Genomic DNA, 15,997 nt, shown 5'->3' with positions numbered 1-15,997 from the left:
AACATTTGATTGGTCAATTAAATGCTATTTTATTCCATGGGTACGATTTTTGAATGAATCCCCTAAAAGATTCCTAGAACTAAATTTTTCAACTGGGTTAAGCCCGTATCGGACTACGCATTGAGATTGAAATTTGATCAATCAGAACGAGGAAATTTTAGTTCCTTTTATCTTGATTGGTCAAATTTCAATCTTCAATACATAGACTGATATGGGCTTTACGGGATTTCATGCAATGACATCAAAATCACAACCTGAATACTTGAATATATCTATCTAAATAATCTCTCAGATTATATAGTCAAGTTGTCTTAGGTAATGTTAATGCGCACGCTGCAAAGATAATACGAGATAATACGTTCGATGTAAGAGATGTCAGGACGTAGGAGGAAGAACAAGAGCAAATTATTGGAGAAGAGACCCAGGCACGTTCTCGGCAAGGAACAGAGATATCATCAGCAAAGAGATGAAGGATCAGATAAGGATGACGAGGCAGGTGAGATAAAAATGAATTTCGTGGATTTTTTTAGCGCTTCGATTATAAAATAATCTCCGATTGAACTTGTAGAATCATCGAACGAATCGTCGATCCCTTTTCCCATGGCCATGTGGGACATGGAGCACTGCGATCCCAAGAAATGCTCCGGAAGGAAACTGGCGAGGCATGGCTTGATAAAAATATTGCGATTAGGCGCTCGATTTCCCGGCTTATGTCTTACTCCGGTTGGTGACAAGGTAGTTGATAAATGGAGATTTAATAACATTACAGTATGCTTAGGATGTCAATGATGTGAAACGTTGGTTGCAGTGCGTATGTCCAACGGATCGCGAAATTGTACAAGAGTACGGCTGTGCAGTTGTGGATTGCAGTTGGGCGCGCTTAGACGACACTCCCTTCAATAGGATGAAGACATCCCATCCTCGTCTACTGCCATTCTTGGTCGCTGCCAATCCGATAAATTATGGAAAACCCTGTCAATTGAGTTGTGTCGAAGCTATAGCAGCTACTTTGATTATAACGGGATATCCAGAGGAAGCCAATCTCTATCTTGGAAAGTTTTCATGGGGACACTCATTCTTAGAGTTGAATAGCGAATTGTTAGAAAAGTATGCTCTTTGTACAAATAGCGAAGAGATAATCGCTGTCCAAGAAAAGTTTCTAGACAAAGCTTGGCAAGAGAAATTGGATAGGCTTGGTAAGGACATTCTGTTCTAAGGACAACTCTTTTTTTTAATTTTCTGTTTTCTATTTTGATTTAATATTCAATATATTTATCTTTAGCACTTCCCGATTTTCCACAAAGTGATACGGAATCTGAAGAAGAGAGAGAAGAAAAAGATGAGAGCAATGAGAATGTAGCATCAAAGGTTACTGAAGAACTGGGCAATGTAAAAATATAAAGTATAATATTGATTATAAAGATAATTATTGCAAACACTTGTGCATATATTGTATATGAAAAAATATCCTGTATATGTTTGAAATAATATATATTGAAAATAATGTTGATTTGTATATATTTGTTCCTTTTATATATATTCAATTTCTTTAACAAATAATACAGAAAGGGCTGTTATATTTTGGAAAAAAAAATTTATTGATAAAAGTTCAAATTCAGAATAAGAGATTAAGTTTGATTGATTTTACTTTTCATCAAAAGCAGATTCAAAAGCCTCTTTGGTAAAGTCTCGAATTCTATGAAAATTCGAATAATAATTGTTAGTGATTGGCGTATTAAAAGTAACTATATGCATGTACCAATTAGATTCATTTTCCGCAAGTTGACAGTCATGTCCTTTGAACACAATCTACATCATTGATTATTCTATGCTCGATAATCGACGCATCGCAGATCGCAGCGCTTTCGAATGTGACGGTTACGTTATTTTTTTCGCACTGTGTTATGGCGTGTAAACGATAGTTTTCACGCAAGAGACTTTTTGTTGATGTCGTAAAATAACGCGAAAGGAAAAACTGGATGATGACGAAGCACACAACGGCGATGTCCCGCAATCGTTGATCTATCGTGATATGAAGCGAGTGATGCCTGACACGGTGACGCGCATTGGCCGCTCTTTATCTGAAATGTATCACTCTTATCGCGGTAGGCGCAAGTACCGATGCCCAATGTGTGGATAAAAGCCTCTGTCCGCCAATTAAATGCATACTAACGATCGCACAACGCTTATATACGCTACAATACGCTATATATTTCGTAATCCGGTGCCACGGCGCTAACGCCTATTCCCTAGCTCCAGATTCTCTCAAAGCTTTTGATGTTTGACAGCTCCAGCCACGAATGCGTGGACGCTAACATCGCATAACTTATTATGCATTTCGAGACCGAGACGGTTCAAAAGCATTTGGTATCAAGCATGTATGTATCGTCAATGATTTGTCTGTGCAACATTTTAGGAGTAAATCTACATTCCATGAAGCGTATAACACTTATTTAATATTCGATGTTTTCTATGTTATTAACAGGAACAAATCTGTGGAGAATTTATTGATATCTAGTCACGAGGTAATCAATAGCATTAATTCTTCTGGTTTGGCTAATCAAAATTCGGCGACAAATGTAGGAAATGCTGTGTCTGTGGAAAACGTTCAAGAGACAACTGTAGGTTCTGGCACTGATCGTAACAGTCCTATATCTAGTCCTAACTTATCCCCGCGTCCCAGTCCAAAGGCTCATTCCAGGCGAGAGTATTCCAGATTAAATTCCGATTCTTCTGCTAAAGAGTCCTCGCGTGCGAATAAATCCGACGATCAGCTGTCTCAGGTATGCATTGACAACTTTAGAATTATAATTTTCATATTAAAGTATCTTGATGGGAAATACAATTGTTTTGCATAAATATACAGGATCTGATCAATAGATCGTCCGACTCGGCTGAACTCAACAAGAGTTCATCTCACGAAAATAAAAAAGAGTTGCGTGGCAGTGATCGAAGCAAGAAAAAATCTTCCTGGTATAATGTACTTTACCCGACTTATAAATCACGTTCCGAGGACTTTAAACGAATATTTAAAGATGTGCCTGATGACGAGAGACTGGTGGTAGGTAAGTGTTGTTTCAAGAATGTTGTCTCTTATACATACAAAAACGTATTGTGTCACATTTTATTCCCTGCTAGTTACTCATTAAACTAACTAGTTTACGCTTACATCCACATGATTGTAAGTCGAGTATTTAACACATTCTACAATTTTATTAATTTAGCGATATAACTTTTAGATTATTCTTGTGCTCTTCAGCGTGAGATATTGGTACACGGTAGACTTTATGTGTCTCAAAACTACGTGTGTTTTTATGCTAATATATTTATGTGGGAGACATTGGTCTCCCTACGTTGGAAAGATGTTACATCTATTACCAAAGAAAAAACTGCTCTTGTCATTCCAAATGCTATCCTGATTTGTACAGTTACTGACAAGTTCTTTCTAACATCGTTTGGAGCGAGAGACAAAACATATGTAATGTTATTTCGTGTTTGGCAAAATGCTCTTATTGGCGAGGTATGTATATATTGTTTACAATTAAGTCTCTAAGATTTTTTATTGTAATTTTGAAAGAATATTGAGATATATTTGCAAATGAAAGTGTCTGTCAAAAGATTTAATATATTCCGGAACTAAAATCTTTTTTATCTATTTTTTCTAAAATTATATTTCTCTACAAAAAAATTGAAGTATTGATACTTTTAGAATAGACTTATTAACGCCTCATAAACATAATATACTTTATAGTGCGCATCTCTTTTAAAAAAATATTTTATTCTATTTTCAGCCAATGAGTATGGCTGAAATGTGGCAGCTTGTACACGCCTGCTATGGAGATGAATTAGGTTTGACCTCTGATGACGAAGATTATGTGCCACCATTACCTACGGCAGACGAAGAAAAATTGTCAACTCGTCTTTCTGTAGATTCTTTTTCCGAGGTATACATATATATAAGTCTAATAATATTTTCTATTATAAGATCTTGAACACAATATTATATTATTATTATATTGATTAAGAAAACGAAGGTAATTAATTAAAAGCATAAGTGAGAAAAGAAAGATTGATTAGATCAGATAATATATTAAGCTAAAGAACGAAATTTTTGTTTTTATTAAACTGCTTTTTAAATAAAAAAACTTTTGTTTTTTAATGAAGAAAATGAATTGAACTCAATGATTATCTTTATTTTGTTTTTTATTAACAAATTATTTTTAAATTAATATCATTTTTATAATTGGATCTAAGAATTATAATAAATCTTTTAATTCGTTGTCTGCATATAAGATCCATGGATTTTCAAAATTTTTACCAAGCATTTTTATCACAAATTTGATATTTTACTTAGTGATATCTTAAGTCGGTTTTTCTCTTGTATAGATCTCAATGAAAGATTTCTAAATCAAATTAGCCTTGGGTTCTCTCTACAGTTCATAGATAGCGTCACTATATCCCGTTTCTTAGTAAAGCTTGTTTTGTAAACATATTTATCTGTTTTCCCGAGTCGAGAGACCGGCTTCCGGCGACACTTTGTTTCAGATGCATAAGCAGCGGTAACTTAATGTATTTAGATTTGTAATTAATTCTACATTTCACAGGATAATAAACTTGAATTAATGAAAATAAAAAATGAATAATTAATTCTGCGTGATATCACTGAAAAAAAATATATGAACTAAAATTGATTATTTTAATATTATGTTATTTTATTTTTATTTAACGAAAACAAAGACTGAGGCAGCTACTATGGAAGGTTCAGCATCTCCAACCATGGATCCTGCTCCTGTGGAACAGCCTGCTGTTGAATCTCAAGTTCAGCAACCAGATTCGCTAATACCAATGCTTAAACCAGAACCCGTGCTTGATCCAACGGATTTGAGTGATACAACAGAAAGCGAGGCCGAGAAACATGGTTGTAAGTATTTCCCGATATATATATTGCTTTAAAATTTATTTATTTTATCAGAACTTTTTTCTAAAGAGCAGAATATCAAAATATTTAATAAAATATAATTATTTTAAAAAATATTATTTTTAAAAATTTTTATATTCTTATCTTTAAAATAAAATATAATAAAATATTATTTTAATATTTTTGAATATAGTAAATTCTCTTTTGTTCTAAGCTAACAAATTCACAGAAAACAGGAAAAAAATTAATATTTAACATTTGTAATGATGTATTTAAAATAAACTGCTATATATTGCACTGCAGCGTTATTTTAATTTTTATTCAAATCATAGTTGGTCTATTTTTTAAAATTTTTGTGTTATCAAGCCGTTTCTCCATATTAAAGTAATTAAGAAATTAACAAAAATTAAGCTTGCTATAAAATGCATGATACATATCTAAAGATTGATTTCTGCAATATGATTTTCGTTAATGAAATAAGCTAAGTATCTATACTTTTTTAGTAAAATGCTACGACATTATATTAACATTTAATTTATTTTTCTGCCTAATTAACTTAAATTGCAAGTTATATAATGCAGAAAGAAACAAAATGTGTTACATTATACTTTGATAATAAATCTATATTAGAATTTACAATTTCTATCTGAAAGATACATGCTATTCATTTTAAGATTACATGCAGCACAGCTGCATGTAATGCTATCGTAATAATGCTTGTTCCAGTGAAAATGAACATACGAAGCACTATGGTCTGCACTTCCCTGCATGAAGGTCGACAAGTTAACAAAGCGACATTACCTATCCACATCGATCAACTATTTACCTTGCTCTTCACAAATTCGAAATTTTTCTTAGATTTTCATACTGCTCGCAAAACCACTGGTAACAGAATAATAATTTTGTTATTACTATATGTTATCAAAAATGCATGTGTATCTTAGACATCTTGAAGTATATTTTAAAAATGTATGTTTCCAAATCGTTTTAAATAATTATTTCTTGTGTATAGATTTTTGTGTACATGTATGACATACAATCTCTATTTTTTTCAAACATAGATTTGAGATGATTTGGAAACATAAGCTGTTTTATGTATAATTATATATGTACTAACATATTGTGTAATATGTGTTACGATTGTGTCTCTTATCAGCAATATAAATTTATTTCTAACGTTCTTTTCTAACATCTTCATTTATATAGATTTACAACAGTCTGCATGGACGCAAAACAATCAAACTGATCAAAAAATGAGAACTGTTTCATTCACGGTATCTTTGACTCAGACCATTGGTCCAAGAACTTGTGAAGTTACGGAAACACAGGTAAAAAAAGAATTCTGTCTCCGTAACAACTTATACTAAATGCTTGTATTCATTATGTTTAATTTTTTTTCTAAATCCAAAATTATATTATGCAGGTGATGTTACCATGCAGTAGACCGGGTCATCTTTATTGTATAGATGTAGAAAGTACTAATGCCGGTATACCTTATGCCGATTCCTTTAGCATTTTGACGCATTATTGTATGAATAATATTTCGGAAAATGAGACAGGTCTTGCGATTTTTTCCCAAATTAAGTTTAAAAAGAATGTATGGGGTCTTGTGAAAGGTAAGTTTGAAAAATTAAAAACCAAACTAATTTGATAAAAAAGATATTGCAACTCGAAAAAGGCTGTAATAAGTTAAATCAAATATTTAAAAATTAGATTTGTGAAATTATACTTGTTTTTGTGGGTGAAATTGGCACTTTAATGCTATAGAATACGAAACATAGACCAATGTACACAGATAGGATATGATTAGTTTACTAGTGTAATTAATCATTAATTGACCTAAATACTAACTTCTTTATACTTTATTTAATCGAGTTTCCCAACTTTTTTTCAAAAATTCATACTTTTTGAATTGCGATACTCTTCTTTCTAATAATAAGATGCAAAATATTTTAATAAATGGATTTTATTCTTTAAAAAAAAAAAAAAAAAAAAAAAAAAAACTAGGTGTGATTGAGAAGAATTGTTGGTCAGGTGTAGATGAATATTTCAATAGTTTAGTAAAAGCATTGATAGTGGAGTGCGAAGAAGGTAGTGTAAGCGGAGGTTTAAAGAGAAAGACGAGAAAACGACGGCGTGCGACGGGTGTAGGTGCTACATTGCAGACACATGCTTCCGAACACATATCTGTGAATCATCAAATTTCTTCCTCCAATTTGCCACACGCTCATGGTAATATATAACTCAATATTTTTTTACGACATATACTTCATTTATAAATATTATGTTAAATTATCTAATAATGTTTTTTTTTATTTATTTATTTTATTCCATACTAGCTGCTAATACTAGAAGTGACACCAACATGATTCTCAGCTCAATGCTGCTAGTCGCTGTATTGTGTTTAATGGTGATCAATGGCTTATTGTATTATAAATTATGGGGATTGGAAGAAGCCGCTGCATATACCATTATGGATTTACATGTACTGAAGTATGTGTTTTTGATTTCTTTTTATAAAATACTATTATTCTCTTACGTCCTCTTATGTCTTTCTGATTTCAGAAATACACCAAAGACTGAAGAGGATTGGATTAACCTTTTGCAACAGCAAGAAAGTTTGCACAATGTAGAAATGAGGAAATGGCAAAGGGTTTTGCACACTGCTGCACAATTACTTAGACAAGTAAGGCTCAGATAAGATTAAAGCTAAAATAGATATAGATAAGCAATAACAATTTAATTTTACAATATAAACATATATTGAATGCAGAAAAATTGGAGACAAAAATCCTGAAGCAACACTAATTTTATGTTATGAATTAAATAACATTTATGACACAAAATTTTTTCTGTATATAAATCTAAGTTTATTAATGTTTTCATAAAAGTATTTCTTCTTTATATAGATAACAATATTTTTTTGTTTTCTTAATTTTCAACATCCAATATAAAAATTTGTAACTTATTCAGATAATTTTTTCGCATTCTATATTTTTAGAGAAAATTCTTTAATCTTAATATTTGTGATTTTTATGCTTTAATAGACAGAAGAATCTTTAACAGAATTACAAATGAGCATTCATCCCTCTGCGACAGAAAAGATGTTTTCAGTATTAAAACCAAGCTTGAACAGCATAAATACACATACAGAACGACGAAGCAAGTCAGAAATGTAAAAATATGTATTACCCAAAATCAGAGGAACAAAAGTTTTGTGTGTAAAATAATAATTTGCGCATTAATAGCTAAATCTTTACATACACAAAAAACGTCTATCAGCTTTGTTTAAATATATGTATTATTCCTATTATTTTAAGAATGTCCATAGTTATGCTATGTGTATAGCTTCACGGATTAATTATAGTTAACTATTATATATTATGTTAATATTAATAGTTAAAAATTTATAGTATAGTATATTGAATGTAAACTTACTTCATATATTTAAACATTGTGAAATGTTATGGAAAATAATAGATGATTTTTAGAACAATCCCTTGAATTTGTTTAGGAATTCCTAACTTATTTTAGCAAAAATGTTTACAGGACTAAAAATAACAGGAATGTTCGAGGAAAAAAATAATAATGAAGTTTGATTAAATTATTTAATCAAATAAAAGAATAGGATAAAATATAAGGACATAAAATTTTTACAAACTATGTGTGGAAATATATTTCGAGAATTTATTTCTCCTCTGGTTTATTGAATACAAGCGTGTATCCACATTTGCCGCAGTAATGACGATCTTCCATTGCAGCCATGAATACACCGGCGCCACATTGCTCCATAGGACATTCTCGTCTCAAGCGGTGGATTTTTCCGTTTTCATCTACCTGTAAAATATTTTATCCCGATATTATATTCCAAATTTAAACATACTATCTTGATAATAAAAAAGAAAGGAAAACTCGAAAGTAAATATAATGAGGCAAATTGTTACCTTATAATACTTGAGCACAGCAAGTTTGACCTTCTTCTTCTTGTGTTTAATTTTCTTAGGAGTAGAGTAGTTCTTCTTCTTACGTTTCTTAGCACCACCTCGCAAGCGCAACACCAAGTGTAAGGTAGATTCTTTCTGAATATTGTAGTCGGACAAAGTCCTACCATCTTCCAATTGCTTGCCAGCAAAAATCAATCTTTGCTGATCTGGCGGAATTCCTGAAACGACAAAATATCTCGTGTAGAACTAGAAAACGAGATTTACTTATTCATTTATTTAATATAAAAATATATACAATGTATATATTTTACATTTCATCTACAGATACTTGGGCTAATGCAGAAATTAATGTTTGTCAAATAAAAATACAAATATATCAATAATCAGCTTTTTAAAATATGTCGAAATAACAAGATTGAGATTTTCATAAATTAAGTTTTGGAGACACAAATGAAAATAATACAACTTTATATTTTCTATTCAATTGCAAATTGTTTCGATTTTAAATTCTTAGCAGATTACATAATATCAACATATATTTTTCCAGCAATTTTTTAAGAATGAATAAAATAAATCATAAATATTCTGTGTAGCAAGATTTGCTCACCTTCCTTATCCTGAATTTTTGCTTTTACATTTTCGATCGTATCCGATGCCTCGACCTCGAGGGTAATGGTCTTACCAGTAAGTGTTTTCACAAAGATCTGCATGATCGATGATTCTGTAACATTAGATTAATATTATACAAATTATATTTAAAATAATCAGGAATTTTTTCCTCAAATTTTTTTTTGATGCATCCAAATACTATTTAAAAAAACTATTGTGTATGTATACTGAAGCCCAAACACAATGCTATTACAGTTATTGCAATATTATTAAGATTATGCACTACAAAAAAAATATTCAGAATATGTAATATCTACTAGGACTCATATATACATGCATTTGAAGAAATAATTATTTCAAGCAATGTTCTAAAGGTAAAGGGAACAAATCTGTAATATACGATATATATATTTATGTATTAAGATCTTTTTATTTCAGAAATTACAGTCATAATACCTAAGGATTAGATAAGTTTACAAATAACAATCGAGTTGCTTTATACAAGTAGAACAGCATTAATACATCCATCATTTTCAGGATTATTTGTAACCTGCGCAAATTTTCCCCACACTACTTTGCCGGTCTGCGTTACAAGACCCAATTCCGAGATATTAACTTCGATAATAGTTCCCTTCGTGATGACACCTAAACTCGTATAAAGAGGAGAGCTCGGATTTTTCTTGACACCAATGAGCGGCAGGGAGAATGTTGCCTTTAATTCTGGATGAGTAACGTGCGCAGTTTTGAATCTCAGCGCCATTGGTCTGATGAATCTTTCAAATTTAGGTGGTTTTCTTGTAAAGTTCTCTCCAACAAAAGTCACTTTGGTTACCATTCTCTTCCATGATTTTCGCTTCGTCTTCCCGCTTCTCAGTACTTTGAAAACCTCAGACTCTGACTGCGCCCTTACTTTAGGTATTGGAACGTCCCATTTGCCAGCCTTTTCTTTACGTTTTTGCTTTATCATATTGGAAAGTACTTTTGCGTTATTGGTAACATTACGATCCAGCAGATACACAGGTAACGCTCCATCTGGTAGCTTGTCAGATTTCTCTTTGACCCTCTTCTCTTCGTGAGCTTTAATCTTCTTCTTCATTTGGATCTTCTCGTTCCGTCGCTCTTTATTGAAGATTTTAGCCTTTATACCGCGTAAAGTACGAGCTTGCTCCGCTCGTTTGTGAGGTGCGCGAGCCTCTCTCTTTCTTTTTCTCTCTTCATAGTCCAAACGGCGACCGTAGAGTTTACGGTGCCTCTCAATGTATTCGTTCTGCGGCATCTTTTTATATAGCTTTTTGTTCTCGCATGAAATTAATTTTCTCTGAAAAAGAAGTTACTACTTGAATAATTTAACGAACCTTAATGGCTCATTTCATATATAAAAGCTTAATTATTTCATGGGATATATTTTCTTACATAATAAGTAAATTAAAATTTCAAACATATGCTACCTACCTCCACTCATTACTCATCAAATTAGTAATTTTATATATATTTCAAAATTTTTTAAAAGATTTAATACTAAATAATCAATATCACCCAAGAAACATAAAGAACGTAATAGAAATGTAATCCCTTATGAGGACAACAGCTGCGTAGATTTTTGTTGCATTTAGCAAAGACAACAATGGGGTATTATTCTCTTATATGAATTTAGAAATATAATAATTTCTTTAATCCAATATAAAATTAAAAGAAATAAACTTTTGTTTTATTTAAATTATATTAATAAGTGTTTTTGTGTGTACTAATAAGTTGACATAAAGAACATATATATCAATAATATAGATGAAAGACCTTTTTGCAACTCTCTACTCTTATAAATAATAGATTTATTTACAATAATTATAGAATTTCATAATGTATTGATACAAGAAAATTTCAAATATATATATATATATATATATAATACGAAATTTTTTAAAATACATAGATGAAAGCATTAGTTTATATAATTAGTTTTTTAAGGCATGTTTTATCTTCCGAAAAAAATTATTTACAATATCAATACGTCACATCAGTAAAATGAAGATGTAAATGAGCAATGGGAAAGAAATGGAGGCTATTCGATCAAAGTGTCGGTTAGTAAAAAGAAGTGTTAGGTATCGCATATTTGTCCGACTGTTGTCTTTGCCGAATGCAGTTATAAATTACAATTAAATGTAATCAGTATAACTGCTCCGTTAATCAGAGCGTATAGATATTGCGGGGCAGACGCGTGATCGGAAACACGTTTGTCGCGTGTGACCATGTGTTCGCAGCTATTTTCGCCGTATCGGCATTTATAAGGCGAAATATGTTGTTACAAATCGGAAAAATTTCGATGCCTACGGCGATAGAACGCAGAAATAAACGTGATAACGTTGTGTTTGGGCTTTTCTTTTCGCTAAATTGCAGAAAACAACGTCGGGACCTACCTTCGATCACGCAGCGAGAATACGGAAAAGAACAACTACCCAGGAGTATGCGAAGTACTAACTGCTAACTAGAGTTGCTAACTATATTGGCTTGACTAGTGATGCCGGAAATGACAGCTTGCGCGACATCTGCAAACTGCTGATAGAATGATTTTCAACTTCTCAACGCGGCATCGCGCTCTTGTATATGAAATGCGGTCGTCGTCAAAATATATCACGTCGTCATTTAACGCCTCTTCTGGTTACTTTTTACGCAAGATTCTGGCCGTATTGACCCTAACTTTAGGGCAAATGCCATTTAAGAAAGAAGAAGAAGAAAATCTTGGATATGTCACAAGCAAGTGATAATATATATGCAGGCTCACGGATATAATTAAAAAACTTACGATTACCACGTCTTCAAAAGCATCTCGTCTATGATGAACATTGGGGATTTACCGGAGTCATTATGGAAGCAATTATATGATTCATGACACATACACACACCACACACACACACACATATATATATACATACATTTAATAATGGTGCAGTAAAGATAACGCATTGACAACAATGGCATTGATAAATCGCATATGTCTTATAAATAATTGTGAAGTCCAGTAGTATGAAATCATCGAATTTCTATATTTCTCTGGTTTCTATAGTAAAATATTGCTCTTTTTCTTTGTTTTGAAAAATAAATTTTATATAAAAATACAAAACAAATAAAAAATATAGAAATACATTGAACAAAGGAGTGATTGTAGAACAAAAATGGGTAAGTAAATATTATTTGTACGAGATAGAGATAAAAAAATTTTTATTGTAAAAATTGCTTTATAATATAAATATTATGTAGGTAATTCTTCTAGCCAAGCGGAAGAAGCTGTAAACAATGAGCAAGCAAATCCATTTAACGGATCTGATTTTACGGAAAGAGACTCCAACAATGTAAATGAAAAGATTTTTCCAAAAGATAATTCTGCAAATACAGATACTATTGTACCATCAAAATTTCTTACAAAACATGATTTCATTACAACATGGTTCTCTTGGAAAAATGAATTTCTTGCCTATATGAAGGATATTGATAAAACAGAGGCCAATAAACAAATGTGGGGTATCATGCTTTTAAATCGTATGGGTCCTGTTGGTCAAGAAATTTACAGAACATTTTCTTTTTATGATAAAAATTCACAAGAAGATATAAATGTATTGATAAAAAAATTTGATGTCTATTGCATATATGGAGATAAGAAAAAAGATGAGGAGGATATTGATAAATATATAAATGACTTGAAAGTATGTTCGTAAAACTACATGTAACACATAATTATATAACTGCAAATTGTATAATTAATTATTTGTATAATTGCAATAATTTATCTCTTGCAGCTCGTTGCTGTTGCATGTAATTATGTTGATCCTGGGAGTATTATGAAAGAGAAAATTATACAGGACATCAGTACTCAGTGTTATACGGGAAAAGCTGCACTTTTCATAAAACATAAAGGGAAGAACTTTATACCATTTTTGCAATCGTTAGATCTCAACAATATTATTTTGTTCTGGAAACAATGCGAAGATTTAATGGCACAAGGAAATGATGAGAGAATGCTGAAACAGAATTCTGCCCATGTCACATCCGGTATAATAGAATGTAATCGATGCGGTACAAAACATAATCCAAATCGATGTCCAGCTTGGGGTGTGCAGTGCAGCAGATGTAAACAGTTTAATCATTTGATGGAATATTGCAAAATTAAATATGTGAATGATTGTACTAAATGTGGAACGAGTCATATTCAGTCACGTTGTCCGGCATTCGGCGAGTTGTGTACAAACTGCGGCAAGAGCAATCATTTTTCATGGAAATGCCGGATTCCCTTCGTAAATAATTGTTTGAGATGTGGTAAAGATCATGTCGCATCTGCGTGTCCTGCACAGGGACAGATATGTCGTCGATGTAATAAACCAAATCATTTGGAAGAACTATGTGTGAGTAAGTTGGATGATAATACAAAGCAATAGAAGCATGATAATCCATTGTTTTTTTTATTAGTTTTTGAATATAGGTATTATATTGCATAGTCATTGTATTTGATAATATCAAAACTTGATTTTGAACATAAGCAAAGATATTGTATATAGATAAATAAGGATAAAAATAAATAATTTTTTCAAGATTTTTCAGGTTATTTATTAAATAAAAAGTGTTACATTACGCTTGATCACCAGTTGGCATAGACTTTATAATATCAGAATTGCCAGGATCCGTGATCGAAAGCGTACAAACGCGGAAATATTTACCGCAGGCTGTCCCTAATTCAATGTTGTTTCCCGTGTAATGATGTACACCAGTCTTCGCTAACATAGCATAATATTCGATCTCCGATTTCCTGTTAAATCCAAATTAAGCTATGTTTAGAAGGTGAACAGAGATCATACATAATTTAATGCCCTGTGCACTTACAAACAAGGGCAGGAGACTACTCCATAGAACTCCTATTTAATTTACAATAAGCAAATTGACAGTCGTATTGATTATCATTAATTTATTGCACTATTATGCATTAAATGTGGCTAACTTTTTTACTTAATATAATTCGTATTAGTATAATTTTTACAATAAAGTGTAAAATTCTTTTTTAACATACATATATTTAATAGAAATTATTATAAGTTTCTTTCAGTATTTCTTATATTTAAATCTTAGATATATATGTTACAATTATTAATAGCTATCAAATGTTTAATTAATCTACTTTTAAGATAAACTATGTGCATATTCAACATATCAATTCGCTATTAAAAAAGGAGTGCTACTTCTCAGTCTCACCTCAATGGCGGTGTATTACTAGCAATGATGACCAACTTGGCTTTGCCTTGACGGAGGGACTTCAGAGTTTGCTTATAACCAAGAACGTATTTACCAGATTTCATGACAAGTGCTAATCTGGTGTTGATGCTCTCTTGAGCCTTTTTCTAGATAAACAAGCAATAAAAAAAATTAATTATTAATCATTATTTATGTTAGTTAATGAACTTTTTGACAGAAAAAAATTTGTAAAAAGTTAAATGTTTTTCATATATGTGTATAATCAAAGATATATATTTAATATATATAACGAAAAATGTTAATATTATATATGTAATAAATGTATTAAATTTCGCTATGAAAATTTACATATAAATGAGCACGTGGACGCGCAACAATTTAATTACCTGTTTTTTCTGAGCCACCATTTTTGCAGGCGTTTTTTCTCACGACTGTAATAATATTTGTGATTATTAACTCTATGTATGTTCAGAAAATTATATACAAGAAATGATATTAAACGTTTAGAAATCTAATTCAACATTATAACATACCTCGTGGCAAGACGAATGATGAAAAAGAAAGAACGAAGATGAGATGACAATGTGCCTTGTGCACCAACGTGCATGAATAACGAAAAATATATAGAGGGAAGTCAAACAAGACCAATGTTACTTGTCCAATGTGATTGGCTATCCAATTGGTTATTATCGTAATGCTAAATTCAAGTTGCGTGTCTGAGATATTTAACGGAAATATTTATTTATATATAAAAATAAGCAAAGAGAACAAGATTGTTGCTAATTAAAAATTCCTTAGAAGCTATCATAGATGTAAGAAATAATTCGAATTAGGTCTACATCTTGGCAATAAAAAATATCTATAAATAGAAAATACGAAATTTTACACAGATATTTCGTATATCTCAGATGATTGTAAATTATTATAAATCGGCGCAATCTCCATTTGACATAAGATCTGCTCTTTTGCTACATTCTTTTTAAAAAATTTTTTTCTTTCTTTTTCTCTATCTCTCCAGTATATAAATATTTATTATTGATAATATATAAATAATGTATATTTTTATTTTACTTTGAGTGTGTGTAAATAGTATAATATAAACAGCTAAAAAGAACAAACCCTTATATCGAAGCAACAGTTTTTTTATGTATGCCTATGTGTATATTGGGCGCGTTCCATTTAACGACCGCAACGCTCGCGAGCATCATCGATCTTTGTTTAATTTTCGGTGAATAACAAGGGTAAAATTATACCGCGAGCGTTGCGATTGTCAAGTGGAACGCGCCCATA

At 31.3% G+C, this 15,997-nt stretch overlaps 6 protein-coding genes across 9 annotated transcripts; 3 read left to right on the top strand and 3 right to left on the bottom strand.

The window, feature by feature from the left end:
* Positions 1-241: 241 nt before the first annotated feature.
* LOC138936117 (18S rRNA aminocarboxypropyltransferase-like) lies at positions 242-1,477 on the top strand. The gene is made up of 4 exons (XM_070301215.1): positions 242-496; positions 569-735; positions 809-1,196; positions 1,283-1,477. Exons 1-4 carry the CDS (start codon positions 373-375, stop codon positions 1,399-1,401), a joined length of 798 nt encoding a protein of 265 aa, XP_070157316.1. The 5' UTR covers positions 242-372; the 3' UTR covers positions 1,402-1,477.
* A 386-nt stretch (positions 1,478-1,863) lies between these two features.
* On the top strand, positions 1,864-8,393 carry LOC138936688 (protein Aster-B). 3 transcript variants are annotated; one of them, XM_070302298.1, is made up of 13 exons: positions 1,864-2,105; positions 2,289-2,378; positions 2,486-2,783; positions 2,867-3,065; positions 3,240-3,520; positions 3,792-3,944; positions 4,738-4,921; positions 5,645-5,803; positions 6,125-6,246; positions 6,342-6,534; positions 6,926-7,150; positions 7,258-7,604; positions 7,966-8,393. In XM_070302298.1, exons 2-13 carry the CDS (start codon positions 2,332-2,334, stop codon positions 8,095-8,097), a joined length of 2,340 nt encoding a protein of 779 aa, XP_070158399.1. In that variant the 5' UTR covers positions 1,864-2,105; positions 2,289-2,331; the 3' UTR covers positions 8,098-8,393. The 3 variants fall into 3 exon arrangements, with proteins under 3 accessions (XP_070158399.1, XP_070158400.1, XP_070158401.1); XM_070302299.1 differs by having other exon boundaries at positions 1,864-2,378; positions 7,258-7,411; positions 7,484-7,604; positions 7,966-8,389; XM_070302300.1 differs by lacking the exon at positions 5,645-5,803 and having other exon boundaries at positions 1,864-2,378; positions 7,258-7,411; positions 7,484-7,604; positions 7,966-8,391.
* A 190-nt stretch (positions 8,394-8,583) lies between these two features.
* Rps27a (ribosomal protein S27A) lies at positions 8,584-11,968 on the bottom strand. Its single transcript, XM_070302304.1, has 4 exons — positions 11,886-11,968; positions 9,470-9,583; positions 8,863-9,080; positions 8,584-8,755 (listed from the first exon to the last, which is right to left on the bottom strand). Exons 2-4 carry the CDS (start codon positions 9,570-9,572, stop codon positions 8,606-8,608), a joined length of 471 nt encoding a protein of 156 aa, XP_070158405.1. The 5' UTR covers positions 9,573-9,583; positions 11,886-11,968; the 3' UTR covers positions 8,584-8,605.
* Positions 9,895-11,936, bottom strand: Ip259 (NSA2 ribosome biogenesis factor-like IP259). Its single transcript, XM_070302303.1, has 2 exons — positions 11,886-11,936; positions 9,895-10,789 (listed from the first exon to the last, which is right to left on the bottom strand). Exon 2 carries the CDS (start codon positions 10,745-10,747, stop codon positions 9,968-9,970), a length of 780 nt encoding a protein of 259 aa, XP_070158404.1. The 5' UTR covers positions 10,748-10,789; positions 11,886-11,936; the 3' UTR covers positions 9,895-9,967.
* On the top strand, positions 11,693-14,628 carry LOC138936689 (uncharacterized). Of its 2 annotated transcripts, XM_070302302.1 has the most exons (4): positions 11,693-12,646; positions 12,728-13,170; positions 13,264-13,866; positions 14,063-14,628. In XM_070302302.1, exons 1-4 carry the CDS (start codon positions 12,643-12,645, stop codon positions 14,072-14,074), a joined length of 1,062 nt encoding a protein of 353 aa, XP_070158403.1. In that variant the 5' UTR covers positions 11,693-12,642; the 3' UTR covers positions 14,075-14,628. The 2 variants fall into 2 exon arrangements, with proteins under 2 accessions (XP_070158403.1, XP_070158402.1); XM_070302301.1 differs by lacking the exon at positions 14,063-14,628 and having other exon boundaries at positions 11,698-12,646; positions 13,264-14,054.
* Positions 14,044-15,313, bottom strand: Rpl30 (ribosomal protein L30). Its single transcript, XM_070302305.1, has 4 exons — positions 15,241-15,313; positions 15,094-15,138; positions 14,708-14,853; positions 14,044-14,267 (listed from the first exon to the last, which is right to left on the bottom strand). Exons 2-4 carry the CDS (start codon positions 15,112-15,114, stop codon positions 14,090-14,092), a joined length of 345 nt encoding a protein of 114 aa, XP_070158406.1. The 5' UTR covers positions 15,115-15,138; positions 15,241-15,313; the 3' UTR covers positions 14,044-14,089.
* Between the last annotated feature and the right edge of the window lie 684 nt (positions 15,314-15,997).

The sequence above is a fragment of the Polyergus mexicanus genome, unplaced genomic scaffold, assembly GCF_030449975.1.
Source record: "Polyergus mexicanus isolate NDT 795.1 unplaced genomic scaffold, iyPolMexi1.0 SCAF_9, whole genome shotgun sequence".
Classification (NCBI taxonomy): domain Eukaryota; kingdom Metazoa; phylum Arthropoda; class Insecta; order Hymenoptera; family Formicidae; genus Polyergus; species Polyergus mexicanus.
Note: the sequence above shows the minus strand (reverse complement) of the source record. Positions and strands in the feature narration are given on the sequence as shown.